Source organism: Manacus candei, unplaced genomic scaffold, assembly GCF_025592945.1.
Source record: "Manacus candei isolate 608988 ecotype Guabito, Panama unplaced genomic scaffold, ASM2559294v1 h1tg000014l, whole genome shotgun sequence".
Lineage (NCBI taxonomy): Eukaryota > Metazoa > Chordata > Aves > Passeriformes > Pipridae > Manacus > Manacus candei.
The window spans coordinates 42,931,832-42,949,354 of record NW_026138062.1 but is presented as its reverse complement, the minus strand read 5'-3'; the positions used below and the strand labels follow the sequence as shown (position 1 = coordinate 42,949,354).

General features: G+C 42.6%; 2 protein-coding genes across 2 annotated transcripts in view; one reads left to right on the top strand and one right to left on the bottom strand.

Annotated features, from left to right (window-relative positions):
- MAML2 (mastermind like transcriptional coactivator 2) overlaps positions 1-17,523 on the bottom strand; it is a 212,340-nt gene that overhangs the window by 12,298 nt on the left and 182,519 nt on the right. Inside the window, 1 exon segment of the mRNA XM_051780138.1 lies at positions 401-604. Coding sequence (XP_051636098.1) covers positions 401-604 — 204 coding nt within the window.
- LOC127467792 (uncharacterized) overlaps positions 1,574-17,523 on the top strand; it is a 284,436-nt gene continuing 268,486 nt past the window's right edge. The window contains exon 1 of the mRNA XM_051780158.1: positions 1,574-1,813. Coding sequence (XP_051636118.1) covers positions 1,809-1,813 — 5 coding nt within the window. The 5' untranslated portion in view covers positions 1,574-1,808. The remainder of the gene's footprint in view (positions 1,814-17,523) is intronic.

The window sequence follows — 17,523 nt, the reverse complement described above, 5'->3', positions numbered from 1 at the left end:
GATCCTCGTTTACACACAGGCACTTTACACCATACTGCCTGGGTCAAAGAGCCTGGAAGTCAACTTTCCTCTGAGGTTGAAGTAGCTTAGCAGTGCATGTTGGCTTATCTTGCAAAGAAAACCATGGACAATCTCCATATGCCTCAAATCAAGTATATGCTTGGACTGTTCTTGTAATGACACCACAGTAGCTTGGATATTAAAGTTGTTTCATACAGACTGAAGAAAGTTTCAAAAGGGCTTAGCAAAGTGCTGAAAAATATGAGGCACACTCTTGAAGTTCTAGGCATTGCCAAAACGACCTCAAAGTTTAGGGGGCTTTCTTTCCCCATCTTAGCTTTCTTTTCTATTGTTTTTTTGACAACATTTTCCATGTAAAATAAGGGATTAGAAAACTTACAGCTTCTGCCAACATCTGCTGCTGTAGAAGGAGTTGTTTTTGCTCCATCATTTGCCGTTGCAGAGCCTGTTTCTTTTCCATCAGCTGCTGATTCAACAATGATTGCTGGGATGAGTTCATGTAACCACTTCCAGTGTTTGGATTTGAGCAAGAACTGGAGCTTGGAGTGGGGCCAGCTCCCTGGCCTACCACAGAGTGTTGATCCTGAAACAGAAAAATGGCTCGTGAAGGATGAAAATAATAACAAGCATCAAGAAAAGGAACTAATCCTTTGTATGTAATTAGCTCAAGTTCAGGACACAGCCCACAGACTCTCGGGACAAGTGACCGATACAAAGGCTTTGACAAATTAAGAAGGGGTTTGAATAACTTTGTTGCTCAGGGAAGAGTGAAAATGTGCCAGGTGATTCCAGTGGAAAACCTCGATATTGTACCAGGAGCTTGGGAAACATGACCAGAAGTAACAGAGCCGTCCTGGGGATGTCTCAGGAAACATGCATTGGGCTGTATGGCAGATTGTTTGACCACGAGGGAACAAACTCAGCGTCTGCTGGTTCCTCCATCTGGTGAACAGCAGCAAGAAGTTACAGACTTATTACTAGAAGTGGCATTTATTCTTAGAAAATAGAGGTGGTAAGTTGATACTTTGCAGTGGGGTGAATGGCGCTGCTTTCATTCATCCCGTCATCTCCCTGACAAGAGCAATCTCTGAGAGATTGCTAATTGACTGCCACTAGAAACAGGATTAAATAGGCTTAGAGTGTATCAACTTCCTTGGTAAAACAAATGTGTAACTGGGAAGGACCTCGAAGAGTGCTTTAGGGTCTCTGGTCTTGGTGAGGAATCTAGATCTGCTTCCTCTTTCCAGTGTGCAGCTTCATGAGGAAGGGATGGCCAAAAGTCATTGCAGAAAGCAATGGGAAAAGTACTTGAGGACTCAAGTCGTGCTCATACAAGATGAGACATGGAATGACAATATGCTGCTCCTTTTCTCTCAGCCATGATTTCCCTCAGCAGCAATATGTTTTCTGCCTACTTGCTCCACCGGTGTTTAGTACTTGAGACTTTACCAAATGTAGGAAATAGCTTTCTCAGTGTACACACAAAACCACTCAGCCTATGTTGGATCATAGCAAAAGTCTGCTCCATGGCCATTGTCCCTCATGGCATCTATGGAAACATGGACTGACCAACAGTGGAGCAAGAACTGGTCTCACATACCCAGGGATCAGTGCTGGGACCAGTTCTGTTTAATGTCTTTATCGATGATTTAGATAAGGTTATTGAGTCCACCATCAGCAAATTTGCAGATGACACTAAGTTGGGGGGGAGTGTTGATCAGCTGGAAGGCAGGAGGGCTCTGCAGAGGGACCTGGAAAGCCTGGAGAGTTGGGCTGATTCCAGCGAGATGAGGTTCAACAAGGCCAAGTGCCGGGTCCTGCACTTTGGCCACAACAACCCCCTGCAGCACTACAGGCTGGGCACAGAGTGGCTGGAGAGCAGCCAGGCAGAAAGGGACCTGGGAGTTTGGATTGACAGGAAGCTGAACATGAGCCAGCAGTGTGCCCTGGTGGCCAAGAAGGCCAGTGACATCCTGGCCTGGATCAGGAACAGTGTGGCCAGCAGGTCCAAGGAAGTGATTCTTCCCCTGTACTCAACACTGGTGAGGCCACACCTGGAGTCCTGTGTCCAGTTCTGGGCCCCTCAGTTCAGGAAGGATATTGAGGTGCTGGAGCAGGTCCACAGGAGAGCAACTAGGTTGGTGAAGGGACTCGATCACAAGTCCTATGAGGAGAGGCTGAGGGAACTGGGGTTGTTTAGCCTGGAGGAGGCTCGGGGGAGACCTCATCACTCTCTACAACTCCCTGAAAGGAGGTTGTAGCCAGGTGGGGGTTGGTCTCTTCTCTCAAGTTGCTATCAGTAAGACAAGAGGGCATGGTCTTAAGCTCTGCCAGGGGAGGTTTAGGTTAGATATTAGGAAGAAGTTCTTTACAGAGAGGGTAATCAGGCACTGGAATGGGCTGCCCAGGGAAGTGGTGGATTCTCCATCTCTGGAGGTTTTTAAGATGAGACTGGATGTGGCACTTAGTAACCACGGCAGTAGTGGATCAAGGGTTGGACTTGATGATCTCAGAGGTCCCTTGCAACCCAGCTGATTCTATGATTCTACTCATGCCCTGAAGACCATGGAGCACTGATGCTTATTGCTTTTCAAACTCCAGGAAAGCCCATTTCTGTGCCTTAGCTTTTGCATCCTTCCACTCCCCAGTGACACTCACTACAGACTAATCCCACTTATCTTTCTGCCATCTGGCAAGGAAGAAATGCAATGATTGTTATGGGTGTTTCTATTTTAAAATAGTTCTGTGGCTTCTAGATGGGGACACATGAGTGTGTAGCTAGTTAGATAAAGTATTTAAAGACTGTTACTGAAATAAAACCCATGACTTTCTTCTGGAGCCACCTGCAGCCCCCAAGGCAGTCTTGCAAACCCACCCTTCAAATTTATTGGGCTCTTACACAATAATATCCTGCACACTTTCTTTCAGTTCCAGAAGGAATCCAGGATTGCTCGGCACTGCCACATTTTTCAGCCCTTATGTTAGCTGCAAGATAGAAAATACCTCCTCTCAACAGACCTGCTTGCCAAGTTGTTGTGCAAACTTTTTTGTCTTTCTTAAAATATTTTGAAAAGAAAAATATGTTACAATAAATTGGCTTTGACTTCTGTATTCAAATGACAACTCTAGCTTGAACCCAGCCACATGTTCCATCCATTAATAGAATTCATCTGTTGCATTTTTGCACAGATAGTGCAGGCTCCCTGAATATGCTTTCATAGTCCCGCTTTAAAAAACCAACGAAGGCCTACTTTTTCATTCCCTCATCCCCTACCAGCCCATATAAGCAGTAGGAGGGATTTTGTTTTAAGATAAACTGTGTGGCATCCATTCAGAGTACCTATCAAAGAAAGCTCTTCTGTAATAGCCATTGGCACAAAACACCAGCTGCTTGGCAAACAGACCCTGAGAAAAGAGTGTAAATCATCAACTTGGAGCCAGGTTGGGGTTTTTTTTGCATTTGGTCCTTTCCCTGCTGTTCATGAAATGTCAGTGCCAACCTATGAATCTACGATGTGTTACTTCTCCTGCCTGCTGATCTTCCATCAGCCATGTTGGGATGGGAGAAGTTTCCTAATAAATTAGGGGATTAGCTGCACAGCAGTTTGACCCTTCATGAACCAGTGTTATTGAGCCTTGCTCTCACCCCATGCTTGCAGCACTGCAAATCAGACAGCAGAAGGGCTACACTGCTGTCAGGGACGTGGAACTCTGCTCCTGCACTTGGACAAAGGGCACCTTCCAACATCCCTGATGAGGAAAGACAGATTTGGGTTGGAGTCAGCCTACTTTCGTTGAACTGTTTCATCCTACTCTAAGCCTGGCTTTACTGCAGCAGCTTTACTACAACTCCACACATCTAAAGCTGCTGGTTCCGCCTTGTGAACCTCATTCCCAGGTTCCCGAGCTGTGGTTCATGTGCTTCAACTTTAGAAACCCCTGACCAAAGAAAGCCTGGAGTGGGTTGTGCACATCCCCTTGCCCAGGGGCGCCTCTGCCCATCAGGCTGCAGAGGCAGCCTGGCATCTCTCCATCTGCAGAACCCCACGTGCTTGCCTGCACAGTGACACCATGCACAAGGAAGGTAACCTTTCCACTTTGCCTCCAAGGAGGCAACATGACTAGGAGAACATCCATGCAGCCAGGTGTCAGGGACAGGCTGGAAGCTTCACACCTCCAACAAGTACAAATGTCCATCTGAGTCTGACCCCAGTTCCTGCCCCACTTGTTGACATGCCACATCCCTCCAAATGAGCTGCAGCCCTTTCAGAGCTGTGTCTGGTGCCAGCTGGGGCAGTGGCAACAGCTGAGGGCTGAGTTAGTGTTCACCAAGCACCACAAAACCCCAGCTGGTCCAATGGTGCCGAAACTTCAGCACGACAGTGCTCTAGGTACAAAGCAGGTGTGTTGCACCACATCCTCTGATGTCACAGTGAGATATAAAACCTATGAGACGCAGAAAGAGGCTGTCAGTGAGAGCTCCTCAGAGCTGGTAGCACAACTGGGGGTTTGTTCATCAGCATCACAAAGAACATTATGTTGAAATGTTTAAATTAGCAGTAAATCAAAGCACATAAGACCAAGTTTGCTTTTCACTATCCTTGCTGCAGCTGACTTTTGTTCATACAAATGAAGGGATGTTTTGGCTTCTAACACACATATGAACTTTATGAAACACACTTTTTTCCCCTCCCTTTTCCCTTCATCTCCCCTCCCCTCCCTACTTCTCCTTTCCCTTTCTCTTGCCTCCTTGCTTTGGACCTTTCCAACCAAATTGCACCTTTCTCCTTTCCTCTCCTCTTCCTTTCTCTCTAAAGCTTGTCAGGAGCCCTGAAAGCCTTTTGCAAGCTTATGTCTCTGCATTCTTAGTTCAGAAGTGGTTTAGGGACATTTGGCTGGAAAAGGATAGGCAAACCTTTCATCTCTTTCTCCTGAAATGCCTTAAATTGCTGAATAACTTTGGTGGGACAGAAGGGAAACAATGGTAATTTTTTTACTAAACCACAATGCCCACAGAGGCTGTTTGCTTCCCAGACAGGAGCCCTGGCATCTGTGCCACAAGGCAAGCTTCTGCTTTTAGCAGATTTTCCCTCAAAAGGAGATAGGGAATTTTTCCACCTTTCTGTTCCTCTGTGGGGCAACTCATTCTGTGCCCAGCGTCAAGTTGGGAGTGAATGCATCAAAGTGAGTCTCTTCTAAGTTTAGGTCTCTAACAAAAAATTTAGAGCAGATTCTGTCTAAACTGCCTACTGGAGCTCTCCCCTCACTGTACAGAGGGATGGGGTTGTATAATTAGGCTTCAGATGTTTAATTTAGATAATCAAGTTATGAACCCAGATTAGATGATAGGAACATTCCCTTACATTCTTCATTTTGGATGCTTCTAGTCACACTTGAGTAAGATGCCTGGAAGAGCGAGTGTGAACACACTTTGATTTGTCAAGCACTAGTGGATCGCTTTCTAAGGGTGTCGTATAGACTGACCAAAAAGCCTCCCAAATTAACCATGCAGAAGATAGGCTGAATTTCTCCTAATACTCAGCTAGAGAGTATTTTTATGCATTCCGGGAAGATCGTTTTCATATGTATAAATAGCATTTGAAAAACCTGAATATTACAAGATATTGAGACCTGTTTTTGCTGTCTCTAGTATCAGAGATACAGCTGGGTGAAGACTGCAAAATATTTCCTTTCAGTAATTTTGTGGAGTGTTTATAAGAAGTTGGCTCAGCCAACTTCTGTGTTTTTCTCCTGAGAACATCTGAGTTCTCAGGACAAAAATTTCAGGGCCAACCATGTTTCCAAGGCACATACACAAGGAATCACGGACACTAGCATCGCAATTTCACAAACCCAGGCTGTCTGCCAGAAATACTTGTGCCTTCATCCAACCAGGGAAAAGAAGCAAATGCTGTGTCACTCCTTCAACAAATTGGAGTGACGGAGTTCAAAGAGGAAATGTGGACTAATCCCTTTCCACTGAAGCTGGAAATGATCATGACAGTAGAGAGCACACCTGATTTCTGCATCCTCATGGTGTGATTCACCCATTGGAGGGATAGGTTTGGACATCAAGTTATACAGCAGGTACTCAACATGCAGAGGGGTAAGTATTTCAGCACACTCAACTGCTGCAGCTCTCATTGGAAGAGCCAAGGACACTCGGCTTTTTAAAAAGACATTTTTTTTTGACACACTGACATTAAAGTGAACCCTATAACTATTTTCAGAAATAGGTAACACTGTGCACAATCTCACACGTAAAAATGGGTGAGCAAATCCTCACTAGTGGTGAGAAACCACGAGCAAAAGACTTTGACAGATAGTTAGTTATTTGTGCCATTTTTAATAGAAACCTTTTATTGCACTTTGCCTTTTCAGCACCAAGAGAGCTGCTTACTCCTGAGATCCTTGGGAACTGATTTTCAGCCATTAGTGATTTATTTGTAGCCCTGCCAGAATCCCTTGCTGGAAAGCTGCACAGCCCCATAGCCACTAGCAGGCAGTCTTATAACAATGTTCTCAATCCCAACTTCTTAAACTTGGGCAATGTGGGAGCTGCATCTTGCAGGGTCCAAGCTCAGATTCAGCACTTGCACAGACACACAGCAACAGACCCAGGAACAGTGCCTCATTACCAGCCTTGTCCGACAATCAAGTCTTTAACGAGAACAAAGGTTGACAGTGATTAATCATTAAGACATTTCTTGTTCCTTGCTGCACGTGTTGGAGGCAGACTCCTGCAGAGGCAGTCTGGCAGATTTCCTGTCTGCTCTATACCAGGGCCCGGGTCCGGACACACAGGGATGTCTTTTCCCAAAGCCAAGCACACAGATGAAAGTCTTGTCTCCATTTCTGAGCACGGCAAATTCGGAATTCATGTGCATTCTGCAAAAATAATAAACCCTCAGCTGTAAATCTGATTGCTGTAAATTCAGGCAAAATGACCTAAAGGAGATTTGTTCATGTCCGAATTTTTCCCAGAAACTTCAAGGATGGATTATTAGTATTCTACCACATGCACCATGGTGAACTTTTAATATCATCTTCTGGCATAATGTATATAAGAAGGTGTCCATTCTAGAAATATTTTGTTTATTTGTAATGAAAATAACATGCACGTGTTGAAAGTTCAACAGAGGAGGTTATTGTGAAATGTCTGCATTAGAAGAGGAATGTTGGCTCCATCGAAGTCAATGGCAAAACTCCAGCTGACTACAACGGGGCTAGAATTTCCTCCCAGATCTCCATCCAGCCACAGGGGCACAGTGGCACTCTTGGCTTGGAGTGACCTCATTTTACACTTTCTGGACAAGATACCTGGTTCAGAGAGACACCAGGAGGGCCTCCACTAATGTACTTGGGCAAAGACTATCCTGTGCTCTGTATGGAGCTCTATATTTAAATCATGAGCTTTAACTTATATTAAAATAAGTTTGCCAATAAGCATGAATGATGAAGACTTTGGACAAGACCAGACACATAATGATTTGTTCTACTCCAGCATTATCATTTGCAATGGCTGTAATATGCAATACCCACATTGCAACAGGCCAAACCCTTTAGTTTTTCATCACACAATTGCAGGAAAACAAATTAGAGAGGTTTAAGAAAATGCCACTCCTCTAGCTAGAGCAAGAGCTGGTGTCAGTGGACCTGTTTTGCCTAGTACTACAGGACAAGGTACGTGCGTACACACAGGCTCCGTGCTTCCACTAAGGAGTGGTAATTTCCAGCTGAGGCAGTGAAAACTTCCTAAACTGACTGAATGAGACATTTGTGATTATCTGTCTGTACCTTTAGTGTGGGTATATATTATCTGTGTATATGTATACCTTATTCATCTAAATGTTCTTGTCTCATTGCCATATGTTTATTATCTTTCCCCAAAATTATCTAGCCTGAGGTTGATACAGGAGAACTACTAGCAATCAAAACTAGAGTCTTGTAAGAGGAAGAGGTAGATAATTCAGTAATAGGTGACATTCTCATACATACATGTTTATATTTAAGTGTTCAATTTCCAAAGCAGTGCTAAAAAAGACACTGAAGTTTTACATATAACAGGCTTATGTATAACATGTATCTTTTTTAGCATCTCACTTTATCCTCATGTTTCCCACCGTGCAGTGACTCTGACAGTCCCACTAGTCAAAGGGTATGTAGGCACCATACAGGGAAGCATGGTCCTGAAGTCCCCGAGCTAGTGGAGACCTGGGCTGCTAGGATCACATGGAGCCAAGTGAGCTAGGAACATGTGGAAATTTTATTCTCAAAAGCCACTATTCATTCTCAAAGATAAACCATGCTGGAGAACATTGAGTTGGGGATCACTGAGCTGAGGATCATTGAGCTCAGTAGGATGCTATGTGAATGCTACCATCTTCCAGACCTGAACCCACACAGGGCTGTCACTATAAGATCAGGTATAAAAGGGTGCAGCATTTGCAAAACTATTACATTCTAACAGACCTAATGGAAAGAGAATAGGTTTGTGCCTTTTCTTTTGATCATAAAGACTAATGCAAAATTCTATAGGAAATTACTGTAATTTTTTATCCTCTTCATTTACAGGCTATTATCTAGTTTCCTCAGTTTTTTCCACTAGCATTTATCTAGGTTTTCTTTGCACCTTCTATATCCCTCCTCATATAGGATTCTCCCTCCCTATAATTCTCTGTAGTTTAAAGACATCTGTTTCACTTCTAAATAACAAGCACAAAAAAAAGGGGAAAAAAAATTGATGACATAATGTGAAAATTTTCCTTAAGCAATAGAAAAGGCAAAGCAAACACCATCAATGCCAGTTTTGCTGAAGGAGGGCATGAGGGAGCAGTCAACCTGAACAAAATATTCAGTGAAGAAAGAGAAAAATAATTAAACACAAAGAACAACAGCAACAACAGAAAAACCACATCACTGGAGCCAAACACTTGAATTCAAATGGGTACAACATGGGTGACATGACTGTCAGAGATACATATTAAGATCAAAACTCTCCTGCTGAGAATACACAGCAAGAACATGAGCATCCTTAAACCAGAGCCTCCTGGGATTCACTTTCTAAACCAACAGCTCTGAACTCTGACAGAAAACAATGCCCAATACTGAAAAACAATGTGTGAAGAATGGCTCTGACCTGCATCTCCATGTACTGATTGAAGCTACAGGTGAGACATGCCTCAGGTGGGACTGGATCTCTTTGTTCCCAGTTACCCATCTCAGGACTATGACTGGTGGTACAGAAGGGGTTTCCCACTGTGACAAAAAATGTTTCACAATTGTTTCCCACCGTACAGCCCACAGCACTGGTGCAAGTGCACAACACAGGGTTCAACAGAGCAGCTATAACTGCCCATCTACTCAGTTTTAAATGAGTCCTTATCAGACAACCCCAACTGTGGTCTTACCTCTCCTTGCTGAAGGGCCTTCTCCTTCCTTTATAACAGTCACTGTCTTTGTTATAAAACAACTTAATTTGATGGGTGTTAATTTGCAGGAATTGACATAAACCTTAGGCTCCTGCCATCCCCTTTCACTCTCTTAATGATTGTCATAAAACGGCGCCAGTGGCTGCAGCAGCCTGAGGGTTTGACAAATCTACCTATCCCTCATTTGTCTGTGCCAACAGCAGTTTCATCAGTGTGAAAACACCAGGTTTCCTAAAATGCACTCCTGGGATTTGACTCACTTTTCATTATGATTTTAAGATGTAGGAAGCAATATGGTTTTCTCGGGTACCCTAGCAGCTCCAAATACTTCTCTGGGCCAGGCAAAGAGTAGAGCCAGGACCCTGAATTTTAGGAAAAAAAAATTCCAGCCGTTCAAGGAGTAAGTTAGTAAGAGCCTCTGACAAACTGCCCTCAGGGAATAGAGAGCAGAGCAGAGTTGGGAGATTTTTAAGGACACTTTCCATAGAATGCAGGAGCTCTCAATCCCCAGGTGTAAGAATTCAGAAAAGGAAGGCAAGGGACCAGCATGGATGAGTTGGGACCTGCTGGTCAAATTAAAGGACAAGAAAGAAATGCACAGGCAGTGGAAGCAGGGACAGGTATCCCAGCAAAAGTATAGGATTGCTTCACAGTTGTGTAGGGATGGAGTCAGGAAGGCCAACATGTGGCTTGAGCTGAACTTGGCAAGGGATGCAAAGAATAACAAGAAGAGCTTGTACAGGTATGTCAGCTAGAAAAGGAAGGACAAGGAAAGCACACCTCTCCAGTGAATATGACCAGTAAACTGGTAAGAATGGATGAGGATATTCTTAACAACCTTTTTGCCTCAGTCTTGACTAGCAATCTCTATTCCCACATTTTAGTTTTAGTGAAAATTCAGACTAGATATATGGAAGAAATTTTTTTATGATGAGAGTGACAAAACACTGTAACAGTTTTCCTGGAGAAGTTGTGAATGTCCCAGCCCTGGAAATGTTCAAGGTCAGGCTGGATGAGGCTCTGAGCAACCTGGTCTAGTGAGAAAGTGTCCCCGCTCATTGCAGAGGAGTTGGACTGGGCATGGCAGTGCTGCATGGTGGTGCATCTACTTCAGGAAGAAAAAGGTTATCAAAGGTGAGAGATGTCTGCTACCACTGTACAATGCCACAGGCCCTTCAAGGAGCACCTGGCAACTCACTGAGCTCAAAGAAAGCTTAAATGGAGCCAGCTAGAGAGGTCAGAATAGCCTGATCCACCAGGGACCAGTCCTACCTCAGAGAGCATGCCTGGGAGTAATTATCTGAGGAAAGGCTTCTTAAATCAGATGAAGTAAAAAAGAATTATACTTCTGGCATTTATTTAGCTATTTACTGCCCAAATCTTGCAGCGTGGGAAAGAATAACAGACTATCCAGAGCCTGCCGTATGCCAGCTATCAGATAATGTGTGACTGGAGAATAGGAAGGCTGATGCCAACAAAAACTTTCTTGGATGACTTCTGCTGTTTTGTATTATTCTTGTGCAAGAGCAGTGAAAACCTGTTTTACACCCCTGTTTTTAAATAGACCTACTCCCATATGAAAAAGAACAGGTGGACAGGGTATCGCTGTCCTGTTTTCCTTCTGAGCAAGGGAAAGCACAAATGCGATTTCCTATGTCAAATCATCCTTGTATTTTGCTGTAGTATTTCCCACATTTGGGATAGCAAAAGTCACTAACCCACAGAGTAATGGGCCCTGGATAGCCTGCTATACTCATGCTATCTACCCTGCCAGGCAAACCATGGGCTTTGCTGTGGGGGACACAGCACTGCCTTCTGGCAATGCCTTTGAAGAGGCACTGGGGAGGTTCAAGTTCTGCCCCTGTCTTCACATGGTTGGTCAAATCCAGAGAATTTAATAAACACATCAACTAAGAAAAGACTCAGTTTATTAGTACCAGACTTTTTAGGGGTCAGAGTGTACCCTTCTCACTGTCTGGTGGCAGAGTTGAGAAGATAAAAGTACAGTAAGGAGCCTTTCATTGGCATCTGCAATGCCCACTGAGATACATTGGACCAGACAGTTCAGATAAAATGGTGAAGTACAAACACCCAGCTGACCACTTAACTGTGCTTATGAGGAGAGAAAGCAAAAGGAGAAACCAGCTGAACTAAATGAACTACATGAGTTGTACTACATTCTGTAAGCATTTGGTTAGATACCACAGAGGTAAAAAAAAAAAAGGAGTTGGCTGGGTTTGATTTGACTTCCCTGTAGAGGTCATCCTTTAGCAGTTCTGGCAGTTGGACAAAAATAGACGACAAGAGAGAAGTGTTCATTTATTGCGAGTTTGGTTTATTTTGGATTTTAGATATTCTAAATCTGCGTATTTGCTCTACTGCAAAATTATCTTGATCTGTGACATTCTTTTCCCTATCCTAAAAAGCAAAAGTTGGATTCATTCTTGAGCAATAGACAGCATATGTCTCCTTTAACTTAAAAATAAGGTTTAAATGGGATTTACTTGGCTCACTGGTTTGTACCATTTGGCACAGAAAAAAAGTTTATCCAAAGGCTGTTTTGCAGGCTACTCCTGCAAGCAACCTTCTCTCTGGGCCGCACAAATGTTTCTGGTAAGTTTTTAAATCTCATAGGCAGGAGAAGCCTATGAGGCTGGAGCCCGTGTGGATTCAAACAACAGGAGGAGACTCTGGCACAGAAGAATTCACAGACATTTGTTAATTAAGGGAAGGGTGAAAATCTTGAGACAGGTCAAACCATGGGTTCAGAATATCCAAAATATCATGATAAAGATTGATACTGGATAGCAAGGAGTTGTGATGTGACATTTTTGGGAGTTGACACCAAAACTTGAAAAATTGTACTACAGTTATTATTTGATAAAACATCTCTAAAATACTGTGTCCCTCTTGTTATGAGAATTATAGAAGTGATGGAAAATACTGAGAGTTTTAATCAATAACATAAAGTACCTCAAATGGGTGTTGAAATATGTATGATTATGTAAATTAGATTGCTTGGGCTAGAAAGGGCAGGTTTACAAAGTAGTTGGTTGGCATGGTAAAGAGCTCTTTCCAAGTACATCTTGTTCTTCAGATCAAAAATGTGTCAGACTCAAGGAATAACCCCTTACTAGCAAGGTCTTGTAGCAAGGTCTTTACTTACTCAACTAAAAATGCTTCCTTGATTTTAAATAATGTTAATTGTACCTCTTAATTTCTGCCCTGCTTCTCTGTAATATTTTTTGTGTGACTAATCAGACTTGAATCTAACAAAAATAAAGTGTTAATTAAGCTTTATCTAATCTCAATCTAATCTGACAGCAGCAACCCCCATCTGCTGCTCTGCTGTGCACTCCTGTTTGGACCACCTACTATACATGGATAATTAGGTGTCGCAACTACTATGGCATCTCACGAGAGTGCTGAGTGATTCAGACAGCCATCTTCACAGCCAGGCCCACCAGTCCTTGCTTTCCTAGACATGCAATGGACAGGAGTTACTATATTGTCCCATGTAGGAGCCAGAAATGGGCTCTTTTCATGCCATCAGAAAGTTAGGTATCTAATCCCGTCACCCAGGCTCTCCTGGTTGTTCTTGCAGTGAAGGCAACTCATTGCCTCCAGAGGGTTAGTGGCCAAGTCTGGACTCTGAAATGGATGGGATGAATTTGGAGGTTCCTCTGTTCTTCTGCTGACTGGAAGAGCATGGGGGGCTAACTTGGACATGAGACTATACATTGAAATGAGACATCTCTCATCTGATGATAAGAAATCTGACTAAGAAATTACATGGGCACCAAATCTGTAGTAACAGATTTCAGAGCCAAATGCAAGTGCATTGCAAAGATCCCACTGGGCTTTGGATCAGGCTCTGTCATCAAGACAAGTTAATAGGTGTGAGACATGGAGAGCGATGTGCAGAGAACTACAAACGCAAACATCCTCATAGTTAGATGTGTTTGCTTCTGGCCTGCACCTCTCAAGCTCTTCTGGGGGAATTACTCCAACTAATGCCCATCTTGTACATACAGTCATTTTACAAGGATAAGGAATAATTTAATGCATTCTCCTTTCTTGCTCAAATCAGTCTTATCTAGTCTTTGTCCACATACACTGCATGACCTGATTTTCCTCTCTAATTCTTCCTAAGCTGCTAAAAGCTTGTCTCGAAACCCAGCTCAGAGGTCAAGTGAGCAGGATTTCATGATTTCACTGGATATCTTTAAGGAGAAAATGAAAGCTTTGGGTTACACTGTTAGTCTGCCAGCATTAGACATAAGCTGGGTCCAATGAAAGTTTCCAATGCTCACTCCACTGGCAGGAAGCACAACTTCTTGGTCCCCTGGCCAGAGCAGCTATCAGTTTAGATAAATAAAAACAAATGAAAGAGAAAAGAAACATTAAATAAATTGCAAGGGTCAGGCAGACACCTTACAATCTGGGGTAAGTAAAGATCTCTAGAGAGTCACACAAGGACTTTGCCTTTACTTCGCTCCATAAGCTCTGACAGAAATTCTCTGTTGAAATTAGGGGCAAAACTCCCAGCAACTTAAGCAGGAACATGGGCTCCTCAAGAGTTTGCACAGCTCTACACTGAGAAGTATACCTGGCTTCTGCAAGGAGCAAACGTTTAAAGGCATGGCATACTGAAAATATGTGGCATAAAGGGAACAATGGATATACAGATAAGCAGACAGCAGATGATATATTCCTTCCTAACAAAGAAGGACAACCCTCTTTACAGCTGAGAGACCTATCAGCATCTTTGATATCATTGTTCTTGGGGGAACTGCTGAATAAAGGGTCTCTGTCTTTTTGAGCATAATTACAACTGATTTTTTTTTCCTGATAAAGAATGTAGTCATTGAGCCATAATAGCATTATATGATGACTTAAATTCATCCTCTAATCCCTCCAAAATGGTATAAATTATTGAATAAGTCACTCAACCCTATAAAAGCACTTTGAAAACATTTTGTTCAGTACGATAATGATCAGAGAGAATGTAGAAAGAGTTACAGTAAATTAGACTCATGCTCCAAGCTGGCTGCCACTCAATATACTCATAGCTAAATTCTCACCTACTGAGTTAGACACTCTGTCATGGATAAATTAAGACACAGTCAGTTCTAACGTGTGTTGGCAAGGACCTTTAGTTCCTTCCCATTTTTTATACAGCACATCCATGTGATTTCTGGAGGTACTATCAGAGAACTCCACAATGTTATGCTTTGGAGAGATGCTGCGGTAGCTCTGAGCAAACCCAGAAACAAGGAGAATTAGTTTGGGTAGAGCTAATGTTCCCAAAACACAATATCCAGCATGTAGATTAGCTTCTCAGGCACTCCCAGTTTCTCTGCTACCAACCTCAAGCAGTGCCACAAGTTAACTCTTAACAAGGTGCCCAGAGGTGAACCTCCCTCCTTAGCAAAGCACTTCAACCAGTATCAGAGCTACTCCTGCAGTGTTCCTGTACTGTGAGGAAACAGATCTACCCCAAATTCAAAACCAACACCAGTGAAAGCCATGCTGTGAGCACCCTGTCTCATCCTACCACTTTCCATCTCTTACATGGCAATGGGGATGCCCCAGTAATGGGAGTCCTCGCAATGTTGTGACACTGGGGTAGTGAAGTGGGATCCTCATCTGAACTGAGGTCCCTTGTGATCACATATCACTGGTGATCACAACAACTATAGGTGAAATACTCAGCTGAGAACATACTTTGACAGCCCTTGTAATCATACAAAATTTGTTAGTTTTTATTAGTAGTATCAGTGTGACAAAACAGTTATTCATGATGCTCCTTAACAAGGGGCATGTTAACTGCTTGAGTCTTATCAGTGATGATGACAGATAGCATGTACCAATAATTACAACAACAGTGCTCTAAATTCTGCATTTCTCTGAATTGCTGATAGACACCTGACAATTTTAGAAAACAGAGATGCCTTCACTAAGCATCAACATGTGATTCCCTGTATCCCTGTCTAGAAGAGGTGCTACAATCCTTAGATGTGTCACAGTCATGGACTAGCAGATACTTTTGAACTGTGTCCATTCTGAGGAATTTGATCCATCTTACAAAACACTGCAAAGGTTTGTTCCTGTGCTGGAACAGAGAGCCAGTGTGCTTGGGACCTAAGCCAAAGCACTAATTCTGCTCAGTCGCCAATGTATTCTGGGAAATTTCTGACCACAAGCTAAACTTCTGCTTGTTTCTCTTCATTGTAACTGATGCCTCAGCAGAAACGCTGGCCTGACCTTCTCCGCTGCCCTTAAGACTGTGCAAAAATCAGTGATACATTCATAACACAGAAAAATCTAACACAAGTTTCCTTATATGAGTTATTGCTGGTTGCACTTTCTCCTATCCCAGATTTGATTCTATTCTATTCTATTCTATTCTATTCTATTCTATTCTATTCTATTCTATTCTATTCTAAATAAAAGAACATAAGAGCTAGCAAACAGCTCCAGTTACCTGAGTATCCTATTTCCAACAGCAATTGGTAATAAATACCTGGACTACAGGAAATAGAGTGCAAATAGAGTGCTTCTCCCCCTCATATACTTTGTCCATGTCAATCATACCTGCATGCTTCCATCAGGCCCTCCCACATTTCTCTTGATCACCTTTGCTGCCTTTCTCTAATCCTCTTCTAGGGAGAATGGAACTGCAATGCAGTAGTCAAAATGTGAGTGAATTATGGGTTTAAACATTGGGATAATGATGTTTTGTAGTCTGCTTTCTATTCCCTTTCCAATACTTTGTATCTACTATTTGCCTTTCTGATAACTGTTGACACTTATATTTTCAGAAAACTACTCATAACAACACAATATATATCTTCTGAGCAGTGGCAACTAAGTTAGAGCTCATGGTTTTGCACATATACACAGGACTGTTTCTTTTAATCATGTCTGTTACTCTAGATTTATAGACTTGCGCCATTTCATAGGCATTTATTTGTCAAGAACCTTTCCTCTCTCTTTTTTTTTATTTTTTCTTCTTTCAGCTGGCATTTGGATTTACAGTGAATAATCTGTGTTATGAGCAAACTTTATCACTCTGTTGCCACTTTTTCTAGATCTGTTTGTCTGTTGTACATCAAAGATCCTGGCATTAATCCCAATGATACAACTTAATTAAGAACCCGACTATTTAATCCCACAGTTTCTTTCTTAACTTGATCTGGCTGTCTCTTAGCCCATTGATAGTCTGAACTTTGTTAGATAAGAGTCTCCACATCTCCTTATTTATATATCAACTGAAAGGAAGTGGAAGTTCCTTTTAAACAAGATAAGTAGTAGAAAACAGGTATATGCTAAAACAAACCCAATGTGCTGAAACAATGGACACAATGTCAATGTTCATATCTTGGGGAGAAATAAAGCTGCCACACTTGGATTATTACCTTAGTGTTTAGATTATTACCTTAAGGTTCTTTATTATCACAGGCATGTTTTGAGAAGTGAGATAAATAAAAAGATCATCGAGACATTCTTCTCATCATGGCCTCTCCTGCAATCTTCTGGGGACCAAACCAAGTATACAGCTGGTATTTGTGCAGGGAAATATGGACTGGAGACTGAAGCAGGGTCACTTGCATAAGCTCTGAAAAGGTAAAGACTGATATGGGCTTCCCCCACCCCTCCAGATATGTCAGGCCAGAGCAGCATTACATTCAGAGGAAGAGGTGAAAAAAGAGATTACAGGTTTATAGGAGATATGAAAAGATCTGGAAGACAAGCTTCTACCTCCTGGAGAAATAATCTTTCACAGAAAGCTTTCAGTGACAGTAACAGAAGTGAAAACCTCTTCATTTGCTTTCTAAGACCTCCACGAGCTTTTCCTCAAAAGACAGAGTTTCATATTTCAATGCCAACAGAAGACCAAACAGCAGCCAAGGTCAACCTGACAAATTCTTGCGCCAGAGATTCCCAGGATGGAAGTCTGCAGGACCACTTGGCCTTTCTAGTCATTGCCAGACAGCTCATTCAGATTGCTAATGGCTCGGTCAAACTCTAACCAGCAATGCGAGCCATCAAGACTATACTTTTCCTC